Raw genomic sequence first — 17906 nt, 5'->3', positions numbered from 1 at the left:
AACTCGTAATTATTTTTCTGTGTAGCTTGTCTAAAGCTTCAGGGGACTTGTCCCACAGTGTTTAATAACTAAAGATTCTATTCTCTCTCTCTTTCTCTAAATGACAAACATATATATCATACATAATAATATTAATGCGATATATGTCATTAACATCGGATTAGATATCCGAAATACGCACGAGATGACAGATAAAACAAATAAACGAGGTACCTTCGCGCGATAACGCTCGGGGCTTTCCGAAGAGCGATGTCTGTGACAGGAATTACACGGCATAAATCTACGAAACCGCGGGCCCCCAGGTAATTACCATGAACAGCGAAAGCCAACAGTGCGGAGGTAGGAAATAAACGTTTTCGTTAAAAAGCGATACTTAATGACTCTATATAGGGGATATCACGGGGACGTCGCGTAGTCGGTGCGCGACCTGTGCAATCTGCTGCCTCGTTACGAGCAGGCCGCGCTATATACTCGCGCCCCTTAAGCTCGATCATAAAGAGCGACGATAACAGCTCGGTCTTACGGAGTGACGACGGCACACGGTAACGCGCGGCCGTGTCCCACTATTACGGCAAAACGGATTCATAAATTTACGCTCCGTCGCTGTTTTCCTCGTTACACGCCTCGCGTGTGGTCCGATAACGCTCGTCCGACGCACGGGCGAACACGCTAAAGCGCTTCTTCTAGATTGTGCATTAATAACAACGTCCCCCGGCCACCCGGTCGTGATGACATCTCGACATCGCGAATCCGCGTCGAGGGAGTGGCGACGGTCAAAGATGGAAAGAGGCGCCTTTTTTCCCCCGTGCCCTCTTGGCGGAACCGAAAGACGCGTATTGCGTCACGTCGGAAAAATCGGCGCGAAAAATCGAATCGCTAAACTCCGTTAATAGACACGTTATTTCGGAGCGCTCGACCGAGTTATGAATATAAAAATTCGTATCAGAATTTAATCTGCGCGATGAGATACAGAAATATAGAAGTCCGTCCGTATTGGGATTTAATCCGCGTGATAAAATTTTTACGGCGGAATATAACGTCGCTACTATTGCCGGCTCGCGCGAAGCGTTTATCGATATTGGAGGAGCCGCGTTTCGACGATCTGAGATCGACGGTACTGCGCAGGAACGCGGAAGCGCACTGTAGAGAGACCGTCCCCAGCTTCCAGTGAGCTCGGGACGCGGAGGTTCCAATGACTTTGTTCAGATATTAACCTTTAGCATTTGACGCCAACTGCGAGGAGCATTCGAAAGGGTGCAAGTAGAATCCGAAAACACCGACGAAATTGTTGTAAGTCGAACCGGGGATGCTGGAGAGATTCTACACTTTTGGCACCTTTTGCTCCTAGAACTGTCAATTCGTGAAAACATTTGTTTAATATACGAATTATGTGGCTTTTGTATACAGACCGACAGTGTCCCACTAGTCAGATTGAGTGAAAGAACAGCGTGGTATCATTGAAATTAAGTTTAGGAGCTTAACAAGAAGTCTATTCGCTCGAATAAGTTATAGGTTACCTAACCTATAACTTATTCGAGTGAACAGATTTTTATACCATGCTGTTTCTCTGATTTAGTCCGAATAGTGGGACACTGTCGGTTCGTACACAAAAGCCACATAATTTGTATATTACACAAACGTTTTCACGAATTGACAGTTCTAGCAGCAAAAAGTGCCAAAAGTGCAGAATCACTCCAGCATCTCCTTAACGTGCAAAGCATTGTCATTTAGCAATTCATACACCTTTAAGTTGCTCCGCAGAACTCGTAAGATGTATCGGCTTATGAATACTGCCGTCACGCTGCGCTCAGATAAAACAATTGTTCCGAGGGGGAAATCGCTGAAGGTAAAAGGCATTGTAGTGTACAGATTTGCGGCATTACTGGGCATTACTAGGCATTTTTTGGAGCATTAATTTGGGCATTATAAAGATATAATAAGATAAAATAAGATAAAACAAGATAATAAGATAAAGTAATGTTCACTGAGCATTAGTGGGCATTGGTGTACAAGATTTCGGTCAGCGGTTTCCCCCTTGAATTGTTCTCCTCTTACGCGACGAGCATTCGGCATATCAGCGGTATGCATATTTGTTTAGTTCATTTCAAAACTTTTACACGCTAACCGAGCACGTTGTCGACGGCGCGATATTAATTATACAACTGGATATGCGTACATGAAATTAATTTGTTACGTTGCGGTCTACAAGGAGATCAGTCAGGTAATGGAAAATTACTGATTGCATAATTATCTCCGTATGCATATAATGCTTAGAATCACCGTATCGTGTTTCCGCTTACGAATCTATGTTGTGAAAAACGCAGGAGAGTTACGTCACAAAATGCGCTATGTTCGTGAAATATATTTGCTCGTCTTTAACGAAAAGAAATAAATACAGCTAACTATACCGTAGCTGTATGTGAAACCGAGAATTTCCGGGTTGCGTTATCATCGAATGTATCGTAAAACTCGCGATATCCTTTGTTTCACGAATTGCTTCAGTCGTGCATCGATATTATCTCTCCCCCGCGGACTGGTCGATACGCTACTCTCCGCAGCGCGAAAAGATTCTGGAAACCGAGCGCACGTCGTTGCGACGAAATACAGCCGATTCAAAGGCGAGTGTCGAGCGCGGCGCAGTTGAACCGTGCGAACGATTATATTTTAGCGAGAATAATGCGCAAAGTTGACAGAACGTGAAAAAAAAGACTCCTCCGCTCGCGGCTCTTTTCCGGCTCCGCGTGGAAAGGAAAAACACAAGCGTAAATCTGTCAAATACTACGATTTCGCGCCTTTTCGTCTTATCGTACGTGCCGCTTAACACCGTCGACTCACCGTGGGCGTGTAGAAGGGTGCTTGCTCGGCGCTCAAGCTGGGAAAGTACGCGGCCATACCCTCGGACGCCGCCGCGGCGGCTGCGGCCGCGTACGGCGCGCTGTACATGGAAAGCGCGGCCGTGGGTAGGCCACCTAGGCGCTGATAGCCGCCCAGCAGTTCGTACTGGCAGGAGCAGACGGTCTGGCCCGTCAGCGGATCCGTGAAGATCGGTCGGCCGGTATCGCAGCACCTGGCGGTGGGACCGCCGGCCGATGGCGGCGGATGGCCCTGGGACGGGCTAACCGAGGTAGTGGGACTGCCGGGCGGCCTCACGATTGCGCTCGTCACCGCCATCCTTGCTTGCGACAGACCGGCTACGTCCAGGGGATGATTCGTCGTCGTACTGGCGGTTACGCTGCTGACCAGGGACGGGCCGCCCGCACTCAGGATCGCACCGGTTACAGGCGAGGCCGAGGACGGCGCCAGCGACGAGTTCACTGTTACAGGACACTGCAACCAACAAGATCGCAGAGCTCCGATCAGTATCCAGTTCAATTGACCTAATTAAATGGGGCTCTCCATGCACGAATATCTCTTAACATTTTCCCGCGAAAGCAGTGGGTGCACGAGGTCTACGGTCCTCGTTAGGGATTAGATATATCGCTGCTACGAAATCTCCAAGTATCGACGACGTGTTACGTGTTGCAGCTGGCGGATGGTAAGAGGCGGCGATCCCCCGTTACGAAAAGGTGAACGCAACTGCAACCATCGGGCCTCGCCCTTTTATTTCCACGACTAAACCGAAAGTCTACGGGCCCTGGGCATAATGCCGGCGGGCCTCATTAATTCCATATCAAACACTACGGCTAAATAGATTAGCGGGTTGAGTGCCTTTCGCGCCCGGGAACCTAAACAAACCCCCGTGAAACACCCCTACCCGGAGACGCTTCCCGCGATTGTCCCAGCCAGCCAGCCAGCCAGCCAGCTATCCATCCATCCATTGCCTCGTTTCGGTGGCCCCAAACATATTGTCGAAACCCCCGTACGCATTGTGCTGGGGCGAAAAACCCATGCGCGATGCGCATTATGGCGTCGAGAGAGAGAGAGAGTCGCGTTAATGCGTGTCCTCGATGCGTCGCCGATGTTTCGAGGGCCAACTGTCGCGCGATGGCCAAACGTGTGTGCGTGCGTACGGTAAATACCGCATCTCCGCTACGTTTCGAGCGACGATGAAGCTAATATGGAGCAGTTCCCCGTTATAATTTCGGGTTGAAGAAGATCGCGCGCAATTTCCGCTTGTATCGACGTATCGGTTTAGACACCAAAGTACCGCCGACGTACGTCCAATTTTAGAAAAGGAAGAGGAAGAAATTCTCTCGATTTAAAAATATGCTCGACATTCACGTCGCATTTAAAGGCGAAGGAAACCGGTCCCACGCCGGATGCACATACATACATCCGACCATTCTCTCCCAGAAATCGTAAGATTCCAGGGAGTTCGAGGGAAAAGCCGGCGACGGCAAGAATGCGCTTCGGGGCTCCGGATCGGGCAAAGGGTTAAACGACGAAGCGTGTTGGCGAGTGTCCGCTACCACGGGCTATAATTCAGTCCTAGTCCTCGAGAGAGGAAGCCAGGCGGCGGACCTGAGTTACTCGATGCGATCGCATCGAGGCTGCTGCTTGCCAGTCGCAACCGTGCAAACCGCAAGGGCAACTATATCACCTCTGCAAGGTGTCGCGCAGTGGTGCCTAATGGCGTTTTTGCGAACAAAGTGTTGCGTTACATTTTTTTTTTCGTTGCAAGGCAACGAAGCAGATGCGACATTTAAAAGATTTGATTTGATAACAAAGCTGGATTTCCTTCCAATCTTATTTCTTGTTCTGTTTTTCCTTCAAGAACCACTTGTGACAATTGTTAAACGAAAACTGTAATATAATTGATATTATAATTTCTATAATGCATATTTATAGAGGACGCAAAACGTGTTTTACGGAATTCCTTAATTTGCCGAAGATCTCGTTATAAATTTGAGATGAACTTTTAATTATAGCTCAAGAGGGATCCATATGTGCCAGCGAAAATGGACTCCTAGTAAAAAAAACTTGGCGGAATTCAGGTATTATGTTAAGTTCAAGCACCGCTGGTTTCGTCCTCGTTGCTGTCTCCTTTGAAGCAGCAAGGTGGCTTCGAGGTAGTGTTACGTGGCACCCAGCGTGCCGGTAGCGATCGACGAAAGCGATAATTATTCGTATGCCGTATTATCCGTGGCGATATATCAACGCATTAGCCCTTCGTTCCCCCGTTTGTGCCACGAGCGCGCTAATTGCCATCGCTGTGATTTCTCTCGTAGACGCCTCCCGGTGAAGAAGAGTGCGCTGCGAATTGGCAATCGCGTCGCGATGCAGCAATATCGGTTTTACCGTCTCTCATGCGTTTACCGAAATTTCGGAGTAAATTGCATCTAACTGCGTGTCCCACATTGATTAATCTTATGATCGAAGCGCAGGCATCGAGATCGAAGACCCGCGGATTAATGAGAAAGCTGAGAATTTGCCACTTCACTCGTGCTAGGTGTACAAGTTTCCTTTTTCTTTCTTTTTTTTTTACGTTTGATACGAAATTTCGCGTGCCGTTGAGGGCGACTCTTATCATCCGCCGCACGCCAGCCATTCGTTAAAACTAGAATCGTATCGTTCCGCGTATCGTTCGGATTTATATTTATGGATATTTTAGAGGAGAGGGCAGATATCAAAAACGTCAACTGGAAAAATAATCAACTCAATTTTTCTCGATCGTGTTGATGCCCCGGCACGCGAGCGGAGACCCTCTTTTCGCGCACTTTCTTCTCGCGACGTCCGCGTAATTATACGTTACTTACACCCGGCTCGGTGTAAAGTTTCGCGCGAGCATCCGTTACCCGATACAAACCGGTTGGCGATAAAGTGAATGAGCGATCGTCGCGATCTACCTGCGCCGCGAGCGAACGAGACGAGCGAGTGAGAATTCATCGTCGAGGAATATATCGTGGATATTTGAACACTGATGCGGAGGAGAGCGCCGTGCTGCCGCTTAGCGTCGACCTGACATCTTCGGGGAGTTCGCGGAAAGTTACACCGGGATCTCCCGACCCGCACGCACCGGTTGCCGCTCGGGTTCAGGTACTCGGGATACCTGAATCGCGACGACCCATCGCTCAGGCGTCGCGAAAAACCGATATCGCGCGCATCGCGCCGCGAGTCGATGATCGATGGATCGTCGTCTGGGCCTGGGGGGAAAAAAAAAAGAAAAAGAGCATGTCCTCGGATTAAAGCGGCCGCGAACGGGCGCGTAGCTGACGAACGACTGAGGATCAGGCGCTCGGTACACACCGGCGTCGACAGCACCTGGCGCACGCATCTAACTTACGACCCGATTTGTATGCGCGGTGTAACGAACATGTCGACGTAGGAACAAGTAATAGCGCGATCAGCGATGTTTCGCGGCAGCGGTAAAAAGCCTCGTCGCAGAAAACACTGCTGAAGGATACTGCAGGTTCAGTAACAGGCAGGCATTCTCGAAAAGGTGCGGGGATACCTAACTGCTTACTTGAGAATGTATATTAACATAGTGATAAACACGGGAATAATTTCTACTTAAATGTTCACATTTATGCATACTCGTCTCCAGGTTAAACGGTAAATAATTTTACATACGTGTAAAATCAAGAGCCGTAATATCCGAAGAGGCGTGACTTATTTTGCTTCGATTCGCGTGCACTATGCACCCTCAGAAAGGATTTCTGTTACCGAGACAAAAATATTCTTGACGCATTTATATTTATTTAGTATAAAAATAAGACAACATCAAAATAAAATCAATAATTCTTATTCTCCTCTATCGAATTAAAAAAGATTTATTTACTCTATTGAGACAAGAGTAACTCATAAATGTAAGTTTATATGTATATTCTTGAGTTTAGAATAAATTTCCCCCCCCCCCATCTCACAACGTACGAAGTTGACACCGCGATATTCGACAAAAGACGACACATGCTATCATTTTATTCTAGATTCTAGAATTTTTCATTTAAGATTAAAATATTCCTTTCTCTATGATAAAATGATTGGCGCTATATTAATCCTATTTTATGATACATTCAAGCGTAATAGCACTGGATCCGGAAATTTTTTCTGTGGGTGTAACAATTTAATTCGTCAATTCGATACCGCGATATGCGAGCGAGTTTCAATTGACGGATCTTAGACAGTCCACGGTGAAATTTATTCAAGTGAAATCCGAGAGGAGCCACGGGCGTCTTTCCAGCGAAGGGCTCGATAAACGTAAAAAGCCGGGTTGACGAGCACGGCGGTGCTCCGGGCGATACGGGGTGTCAGATAGAGAAGCTTGTAAAGAACGCGAATAGGAGGTACGTCGAATCGGAAACGAACGGCGGACCTCCGTAGCGCGACTGCACTTCCAGGATTTATAGGCCATTCGGAAGAGAATCGGTTATCCTGTGGACACAGATGCGCCGGTGTTTGCGCGCGGAGCATTTGTCACGCGTGTCCTGCGAGCGTAAAGGGACCGGCGCGGCGTCCGATTCGATCCTCTTTATGCGTGCCGATGATGCCCTCTTTGCAACGAGGCCCAGCCAAGTCAATATTGACTCCAGGCCAGATTGATGGACCTTCCTCGCGTGTGTGTTTAGGCCTCGCAGCACTCACTTATGTTCCCACCCCGCGCGACTCGTCTATCCATATTTCTCTTTGCTTCCCCTTCTTTCTCTGTCTTCCCGCACCGCTCTCTATTTGTTAAATGTTACATTCGGAAAAACGTGAAAATCCTCGCTAATTCCCTACAGCCAGACAACACGAATGCGATTATTTCACGAGCTCGAGATCGACTCCGATCGATGGAATAAAACTTGCGACGCGTTCGTGGATCCGCAACTTCAAGTATGATCTTGAAGACTAGTCGCGTATGAAAATTAACGAACGAACAAAAATATCTATTATATAATGAAACTGTCGAAAGACGTTAAAGTTAAAAAGGAATTGTGCAGTAAAGACCTATAATAAAATTAATTGGAAACACGTCTATTGGAAAACAGGTTTTATATTCCTCGTCCATGTGATTTTAACCAGTCGCGTAAATCATCGGTAAGTTCGAAAATACCTGCGCGAGTCAAATTTTAACTAACGCTACCTTAAAAATGTAATGACCCCCTATTTCCGGGGATCAGTTACTCTTGCAAATTCAATTTCTGCCGTGACAAGGAATCAATATCCCCAGTCATAGCGTTCGAAATATTCCGCGTGAATTGTTATTTTACTATTATTAATTAATCAACTCGCTCGTCCATATTTTCTTTTTGGGGGAAAAATGGACGGAAACCGCGAGAAATAGCATTCACGATCCTTTCGCCGACCGCAATTGCGATTGCGGGGAAAACGATCGGGGCGGTCTGTGATATCGCGTTTCTCACCAAGTATCATCGATAATTTGATCGCGCGATATGCAGCTAAATTAATTAATTCCTCTCTGCTAATCGCTTATGGTTATACTCCCGTGCCTCCGAGGGGAGCAAAATGCGGCGTTATCGTTGGCGTGATCGCCGTGGAGGGGGACACGGACGTACATACAATCGTTCACGGTTCCCGGGGGCCCGCGGCGAGCTCTCGCTCGCGTATTTCGACAAAAGCAGAGCGGTGAAACTGCGAAGTCGTCATCCGACACCGAAGTTTCGCCGTAAAGCGATTACCAACGACCATGACGACGGCGACGGCGACGGCGGCAGCGGTGGCGGCGGCGGCGGCGGCGACGTAGCGTTATCAGAAGAGGACCTGCGGTGATACAATAGCGTACATACGTACGTTACTCAGTTTAACATTGTGACGAACGACACCACTACGCACCGAGCAGGGCGATACTACTTTCGCCCGCGTCGGCGTAATCGCATTCTCGTTGACGATGCTTACGGAAGAGCGTTACTATGTTACGACTGTGCGGTTACTGTGTTACCGGTGACTTATCGTGTGGGAGAATTATTACGCGTGTAGCCGCCGTTGAAGCTGAGACTTATCCTGGCGATAAAGGACAAGGGACATATACAAGCGGAGTGTCCGATTAACATCCGGCCTATGTAAATGTATGTGTGCGCGCGCGTTATAAACAATTCGCCGGTATCGATAGAGTGTTCTCGATTACTATCGCGTTACCAGTGGCGATCACTATTATAATATTTAATTGTTAAGTCAAAGCAGAAATCGCCGACTATTTGTCTTCTGAGTAAAAACGCAAGACGGTGATTTCATACGAATTTTCCGAACGTCGCTCGCGCGATGGCTGTCGCTACTTGCGACGTGAGCGCGAACGAGCGAACGTGTCGCGGGCGTAAGAGCGAGAGGGACAGTTGAGGGAACGAGCAAGAGGCCGAGGGCGGATCTGAGTCAGCTCTAGAGACCGGCTCGAGTAGCGCAAAGTCAGCGAGTGAAACAGCGCTAACCGCTGGGCGCGAACTTACTACCGGCGATCGTATCTACATACATATATCTATATATAACGCGCCGCGACACGTCGCCGCTCTGCCAACTTGCAATAATATGGTCATTCATAATTTTTATGTGGTCGCCGTCAATGGAGGCCCCTCTCCCTTCCTTCCTTCCTTCCTTCCTTCCCCGCCGTCCGAATCGCCATCGAACGTTTCAGGGATACAAATGCCTCTGACCGAATCTCTTTCCCTTCCGAACCAGCTGTCCTCCTCCAATCCCCTCCGTACTCTACCAAATATTTCTTTTTTTCAACGAAATACATAACAATTCTCGCGATACTCATTCACTTTGCGACGTTTGCATTTGTTGCAGCGTTGTGTTGCGTCAAGTATTTATTTACGGCATCGTCATTGGAAACGGAAAAGAAGGTACGAAGATAAGTACGAGGGATATAGCCGGAAAGCAAGATTTCAACATTTTTTAAATTCAAAAGGGTACATATTTCAACGAAACTTACAGGTGTTGTTGACGTAGTTGTACACTATTTTTCAACATAGTCGCCACCAACTTCAATACATTTTGTCGGCCGTGAGACGAGTCTTTTTATGCTAGGATCATAAAACTCTCGCGGCAACTTCATATCACTAACGATTTCATGAACAACAGTACGTGAAATTTCAAGACACATTTCATGGAGATCGTCAATTGTCGAACGGCGATCGGGAAGAAGGTGTTCTTCAATTTTGTGCACAATTTCATCAGACGCAACAGACGGCCGTCCACTTCTCTCTTCATCGTGAACGTCCGTCCTTCGATCGTTGAAATTCCTTGAAATTGTGCACAAAATTGGAGAACACCTTCTGTCGTTCATGAGATCGTTAGTGATATGAAGTGGGCGCGAGAGTTTTATGATGCTAGCATTAAAAAAACTCGTCTCACGACTGACAAAACGTACTGAGGTTGGAGGCGACTATGTTGAAAAGTAGTGTACAACTATAGGCTTGTTTTCTGTTCCTACACTGGTGAACTAGTGCAACAAATTAGAGTAAGACAAGCATATTTTTTCTCATTCTAGCTTACTGCACTAGCTCACCAGTGCAGGGACAGAAAACAAGCCTTCTATTAACAACACCTGTAAGTTTCGTTGAAACATATGCACTTTTGAATTTTTAAAAAATGTTGCAACCCTATTTTCCGGACATCCCTCGTAATATCTTGAGCGCCAATATTCCACTCCTGTTTACGCGAGCACGGCTTTTCCAGCAGTTTCGAGTAGGACTACTTCCAAAAGAAAAGATAAATACATGTGACACACCGATACCCAGCTGCACTCAAATATAATCTAGTTACGTAAGTACGTGCCGCCCTCGTCGTGCTGCTGGCTGCGATTGCTATCTATTGTATCGATATCCTGATTAAACCGCGTCACGTCAGCGCCGTATCGAATTTTCTCGCGCCGCGTCGATTCGTATCGGCGCATTTGACGTCGACAACGAGAGACGCAGGTAACTACTTGAGGCCCAGTAAAGTCCACTTGATGTGCCCCGCGTACAGATTTGTGACGCGCGCTATCGCGGAGGAACGTCTTGATATGGCTGCACCCGAGCGAAATACAATAAGCTGACACGGAAATACGATACCCGCTCACCAGGATGCACGTTGCGATTCGATCAAATGGAATCTAGATCTTGTAGAATATTTTACAACGAAATATTTTACAACGCCATCCTGCGGAATCTCTTCGACGAAAGACGGCGGCGGGTCGCGGGGCTCGGGGCGCGAATCTTCGATTCATCTTCGTTCGTAATTAAGTTAATTCGTTGCACCGTTATCAACCAGCGCCGCGTCTAATCTCGCGGTCGTCATAACTAATATAAACCGATCGCACGTCAAGGCAACACGACACGAGAAACTGCAGAGCGTACGCTAATCCATTTCCCCGCGTTGCGATTTTATTTTAAGCGTAACATTTTGGTAAAAGGAACGCACGCGTATACTTCGGCGCGCAACATATAATTCAAACGCAAGCTGCTCATCTCGTCACGTCCGTGCGGTTATACGATAATTTCAAGTTTAGCCGTGTGTTGTGACACCGCGTCGGATGGAAATGCCGCCAGCGGCATAACAAATTGTAAGCTCAACCGCGGCATTCGTCCAGCCGCGGTTCCTCGATACATCAGCGACGTCGGGGCACTACGGTCTTGCGACGCGGCACGGGCGAAAATAACACGGCGGGATCGGAAAGGACGAGAGAACGTACGCGAGGGGGGCGCGAGGAGGCCGTTATCTCAATTAAATTGACCGACGCAGATTAGCGATATGAATTCTACCGCGTTCTAAATTTAATGCCAACGCCTGGTCGCGCGCGGTCGCCGTGCCGCAGAGAGCGCGCGGTTTACGGGTTTTTTTTTAAAAAGGAAAAAAAAAGAGGACAGCCGCGTATTTGTGGGCGCGACAATTTTTCAAGCCGGAATTAAACGGCGAGCGAGGACCGTAACGTCGCCGACCGGTTGCACTCACCGAGATGTGTCGGATCAACGTACGACAGATTAATTTCGGCAACGGTCAGTGTCAATATTGCCCTGATCATCATTTTACACCGTGGATATGTTAAATCCACGCGATATGGCAATTGGGGAGTGCGAACAAAAAAAAGGGATTTCGAGTGGTAAAAATAGACGACACTTTTTTTGATCGTCCGACTCGTCGACGCTGAACTCGCTTACATATTTGAAAACGATAGACGTTACTGATACAGAGAAAAGTCCCCTATTATGAGACAGAGGAGTTTCTGCTAAATTAATAGGCGTCATCTGTTGGTTCCACCGTGAATTTATTGCCGTTGGAGTGTAATCTCTGTTTAAATGAAAACGTAATAGGCAAAATTATTCGACGTATCTCGCAACGCTTTATTAAAGGAATTACGCGACGTTTCGACCGAGAATTTCGGTCCTTTTCGAGTGAAAAGCGCCTTGGTCACGTTCTAAAGTCAGACAAGTGCCGACCAGCCGGAATCTGAAGACTACGAAGTTATCGTGTGTCAAAAAACAGAGTTGCAGAGTACAATAGTGAAAAAGGTGCGAAACAACTTACATGTTTGTCAAGAAATATAAGGAGAAATGAAAATTCCATTTTCCGTATAACATTTATCGCACCAAACTCGGACCAGACGACCAGTCTGTTCGCGCCAACGGTCAGTGTCACAATGATAGTCGAAATTTTCTAACGGTATAAAAGTTACAAAAGACCTACGTAACGGAAAACATAGAAGTCAAAGCCGCGAGAAGAGGCAGACAAAAGCAACACATCCAAACACATATTTGAAAACCATACAATTCCTGTTAATTTGTCAAAAATTTTGGAAAGATTTTCAGTGTCATTCTTGCTATTTTTAATGAAAAACATTTCAGCGATCTCTCTCCTCTTTGAAATCTGTTTAGTGGAAAATTGATCGTCAGATCGTGTAATCGTAGCGAAAGAAGATTTGTGATGAAATTTGGACGTTGAATACCCGCCTATCTCATAATAGGGGACTTTCCTCTATACATATATGTTCGTGCCATTCTTTTACGATTCATTGTTTCCTCAAACGCAGCGTTACAATACGCGGCGACTGCCAGCATTGACGTAGCGTAATTCACTGTTAATTGTTAATAGTCGCGAGGCATTATGGACGATTATACATACGAGGATTATGGCAGATTCTTTAATTTTCATAGACCGCGATTTAATCGCGCATTGTTCGATCGGAAAATTTCTGTTCTCGGCGGGCAATTGAAAATATACCTTCCGCAAATGGTCGGAGTCGCAAAGATAATTCACGCGTTTCTCCGTTGATGTGTCTCGCGCTACGAAATGATACGCGGGCAATGTGAGGGATATTACGGATAAAAAAAAATCACTTTACGAGTGACGAGTTATTGTCTACGTACGTATACATCAACGATATGTCAACGATAGATACACCGACCAATGTAATTGTTTCTTCTTTTTTTAAAACTGCACTATAAACGGAATATAAGGCCGATAAGAGGCCATTCAATTTTATCAGCACTAACGAACGCGCTAGGCGTTAAGTGATTGTAACGTACTGTCGCGCTCGCGTCGATCGCGTCTCCTTCGTATCCCCAATATCCGTTTTACCCGCTACTTGCCCGCGTCGACGCGTCCGCTAAGAAATACGTCTCGATCCCCACGATGCGATTTCACGCACGAGATGCGAGATCGATGTAAAACGAAATTGATCCGCGCTCTAATAACGAGCGAGTGCGAGGGCGAAATAATCGGGAAGAACGGCCGAAAGTAGTATGGGAAGGCACGCGGCAATTACCACCTTCGAGATACGGTTGAAATGCAGCGGCATGCGATGCTGCTATTATGACAAAAACCTTCGTTGTTAGTAAGACAAGATAATTATTCCGCCGAGCTCGGCTCTTCGATCATTTAGGCGTGGCAACACATGTTCTCAGTTCAGCGCTATGCGCGGCGTATATGCGGGGTATACCTATATACAGCGTGTCAGGACACGTGGGTACGGAACCTCTCCGGCTTGCCAACGGCTATTCATTTTCGCAACCCTCACCTTCGCCGCCGTGGGAGGGAGGGATTCCCTCCCTACGCAAATTATTCGATACGCCTCGTGAGGGCCGAAACGAGTTAACGACGCCTAACGACGACGCGTCGCACGCATCGTCATTTTAATGGCGAAAATTATTTACCAAAGGGAAAAGGACACGGCGGGGCTCTAATACGCGGGCCCGCGCCGCGCGAAATTAGCCGATCGTAATTTCTGCAAACGACGACGCTCTCGTCGCCGGTTAGTCGGCGAGAAGTTGCTTTGTAATCGCGCCGACAATATTTCGTGTAGCCTCGCGCGTTCGTTACATAGTCCGTAATAAGGAATACATTTGTCGGGCTATGTGTTACGCCTGCACGTACCGTACACGCGCCCGCGCGCGAGGCTACACGCGAGGACTAATATATACACGTTGCCTGAACGTTCGATCATTAACTACATTTTACTTTCAAATACCTTTAACGAATTAATGCTTCGAACAGAGATCGCGTAGAGAAGAAAAGAAAAACACCGTGAATCGAGCCAGCGTTAACTATCGCCAACTATTAACATACAAAGATGGGAAAACGCTGGAACGCGTTGAAAAGTGCGCCAAGTCTGTGAGCTTGGCGCGCTCTAAATCGACAATACGTGTACATTAGATTTATAAGAAATATATCTTGCTGCATTTTTTCGTGTATTATTATCGCGAAAGACACACGTATAATAGAAACCTTTTACATTTATCATCGGTGCGATACACGCGTCGTCAGGATAGTTTAGCAGATAACGGACGGATCTGTTACCAGCTGAATATAAATAATATTGCGGTCATGTCGCTCGTAATTTGTGCAAAAAAGGTATTTTTCGGGTTTTGATATTTCTGGTTTTCTGCCTGTAATCGCTCCGGCGTAAAGTGGAGCAAAAATACCCGGCGCTGGACGGGAGACTCTGGTAAAAATGATGCATGGAAATTCACGCTATGCGACATTCCTTATTATTGATTATGCGCCGTGATACGCGGATTAGATTTACACAAATCAGAAAAGGGACGAGACGCGATGTTTAACAAGCGCGGCGAATCGGATAGTTTAAATGTGCGGCTGATTCGATTACTTCGCCTCGCAATTGGCGCGATAAACCGTAAACGATACAAACACGTGATAAATAATTCCGATCCGCGATCGGGAAGATCAGCGTTTCCCCGTTTTTCGCTGAAACGCTAAATGTAAGGCGAGCGTCACGTACGAGCATTCGCGGCTCGCTTATTTATCAACGAGGTTACTTCTTTCCAATTCGCTTATCTCGCGGATAATTATCGGTTTTTTTTGTCTGACACGGTGTCGCCTAAGTGATTCTTTTCCCCTACAGCGATCCGCCGAAACGTGCCAGCGCCAAGTGCGATCTCGGATAACTACTGCGACTTATCAATCCGCCCGCGTCGTTGATCATCGATTCGGCTGCATCAATCTTATCGGGCCACTCGCGCCAATTGACTCTTTTCTTTTCTTTCCCCTCCCCCGGCACATACCTCTCGCGAGTCATACGCTCGCAGCCTTTAAATCCTAACGTGCACACTTCACTTGCGAGTGTCCGTTTTCGCATTTCGTTCTCAACAAATTCATCGCACACACGCACGCGCGCGCGCACGCACGCACACACCCACACCCACACACACATACACCAACGTCAAAGCGAACACTAACGCTCGCTCCGAAAGTTAGGCATAATTATTCCAAGCATACGGAGCTGCCGATTTTGGCTCGCGGGCGGGCGCGGAGAGAGTTCGCTCTCCCGGGGAGAGTATACGCGGGATCGAGAGCGCGCTCACCTGTAGATTTGGCGATCCTCGGAAAGAGAACTGTGACATGATGTGTCGGCCGCTCAGGGCCGTGATGGTCGGGCACCGCTACGCGATCATCGTTCCGGAGGTCCGCGGCATTCGCCCTCGCTCCCGACGCGGTCACTTGCACGGATCCGTCGCACTATCTCGCTCCTCTCCTTTCTTTCTCTCTCTCTCTCCTCTTCCTCTCCTCCTTCTTACGGGCGCTCACGGCGGAGGCGCGAGGACCCTCTCTGTCGCGTGTCCAGCCACCCCGCGGCGGGGTGCTACTCGCGTCGACGGCACTCCCGTACGCCCGGTCGTCGCGACTGGCCGCACAGCTGCACGCGAACCGGTCGAGATCGCTGGCGGTCCGCTGCCGGCATATGCACTCGCACTGTCACACGCGGGAACAAGCAGAGGAGAGCAGTCCTCCGGAGCGGTTCTGGAGCTACCGCGTGTAGTCGTCGTCGCCTTCGTCTTCTTCGTCGTCGCCGTCGCCGTCGTCGTCGTCGTCGCGGCCGCACTCGCGGAGCAGGTTGCGAAGAAGAGCGCCGCGCGCGGACGACGGTCGTTTCGCGCTCCGCACGCACTCCGATCACTCTCGCGTCGGCCGAAGAGGGAACGGCGCGGCCCAAGAGTCCTCCCGACGAAGGAGCGCGAGTGTCGCGAGCGAGTCGCGGCGCCGACGTCGCGCGGAGGGAAAAAAAAAGGAAAGAAAAAGATCGAAGGACACACAGAGCGCGCGGCCGCGATGCGTGGCACTTGTCGCGGTAACGCGCGCGATGCGGTTAGTCGCGGACGGCTATTCACTCCGTTGATCCGATCGACGCGCCAGCTATGATCGGTCGCGACTATCCTCCGAATCGTCGTTTCTTTTCGACGGAATCCAGTCCTCCGCTCGGCGGATAGGAAGGCGGAGGTGCACGGCTCGCGAGCGCGAGCGAGACGGCCACGGTGAGGGGGAGCGAGAAGGGTGGATGGGATAGAGGGAGGAGGGAGCGAGACCGAGCGAGTCGAGCGTCAGAGGGACGGGACGGCAAGCTAAGCGAGGGGGAGGGGGGCCGTGAGGGAGAGAGAGGTAGAGTGGTAGGTTGAGCGAGGGTGTCGGAGGGACACCGCTGAAAAAGGAGAGGAATGACGGAGGAGGACAGAGGGAGAGAGAGAGGGAAGATGAGTGAGTGAGTGAGGGAGAACGGTGAGGACGATGCGAATCGCGCACACCGGCCGTCTCTTTTTATCCTCCGCGGTCCTTCCACGCAGCCGGTCGCCCGGCGGCCTGCGCAATCACGCGCCTCCAACTCGCGAAAGAGATGCCCCGGCGTGTCCGTCTTCTTATTCCTTCTCCTCCTCCCGCTCGTGCCGATCGCGGGGGCTCCTCCGGAGCCCGTGGCGCTACCGATCGCGCGCGCACCGCGAAAGCGCCAAGTACAAACTGAGTACGCGGCGGCGCGTGTTTCCGCCGCGTGTGCACGGCCCGCCCGCTGCCGACGCAACGAGGACCAGACACTGCGTGTTGTTCTTGCTCCGTCTTTATGTCCCCCTCCTCTTTCTCTTTTTCTCTCTCTCTCTCTCTCTCTGTCTCCCCCTCTCCCTCTCCCTCCCCCTCTCACTCTGTCCCCGTAAGGCTTCTCCTCTTTCCGTGGGATGACCAACGCGGGAATTCAACTGTGCGTCTATTCGCTATCTTGGTATTCACTTTCACGCGATTGTCTACGGGAGACGAGGTCGCGTCACGTTCACCGGGCGCGATAAGCACTGGTCGCGCCGCCCGATTCCGCGGGCTCGCTCGCTCGCGGAGGGAACAAGCGTGTGGTCCGCGGTCTGTAAGTCGCCGTTGTCGTACGGCCCACGTTCCGCGAGATGACGGTTGATCGTAGGAGGAGAGGCGACGGTTACCAGTGCCGGTGGCGCTGGCGGTAACGATAGTATCGCGCTAGTGGTGGTGGCGGCCCGATGACGAGAGAAACGCTCGAAACTCGCCGCGCCGAGTCTAGCGGTGGTGATGGTGATGGTGGTGGCGGCGGTGGTGGTGGTAGTGGCGGTGGCAGAGTCGTCGCCGTGGTTCTTTTCCTTCCACGGAAAGGGGGACGATTTTTGCGAGATGGTTTGCCCTCGGCGAGGCGGGTGGGAGGGTCCAGATCGGTGTGGCGCGCGGTGTGGTGGGGGTATGGGCACCACCTCTGCCGCTCCGCGGCCACGCTCTCTCTCGCCGCCACCTCGTCTCGTAACCCGCGCGCG

General features: G+C 49.4%; 1 protein-coding gene across 1 annotated transcript in view; it reads right to left on the bottom strand.

Annotated features, from left to right (window-relative positions):
• Window positions 1–17162, bottom strand: part of LOC105559458 (iroquois-class homeodomain protein IRX-6) — a 32911-nt gene extending 15749 nt beyond the window's left edge. The window contains exons 1-2 of the mRNA XM_012007746.1: window positions 15675–17162; window positions 2836–3327 (exon numbers count right to left, since the gene is read on the bottom strand). Of these exons, the coding sequence (XP_011863136.1) occupies window positions 2836–3327; window positions 15675–15713 (531 nt within the window). The 5' untranslated portion in view covers window positions 15714–17162. The remainder of the gene's footprint in view (window positions 1–2835; window positions 3328–15674) is intronic.
• Between the last annotated feature and the right edge of the window lie 744 nt (window positions 17163–17906).

This window comes from Vollenhovia emeryi, unplaced genomic scaffold (genome assembly GCF_000949405.1).
Source record: "Vollenhovia emeryi isolate VEMERY1.0 unplaced genomic scaffold, V.emery_V1.0 DF939270.1, whole genome shotgun sequence".
Classification (NCBI taxonomy): domain Eukaryota; kingdom Metazoa; phylum Arthropoda; class Insecta; order Hymenoptera; family Formicidae; genus Vollenhovia; species Vollenhovia emeryi.
Note: the sequence above shows the minus strand (reverse complement) of the source record. Positions and strands in the feature narration are given on the sequence as shown.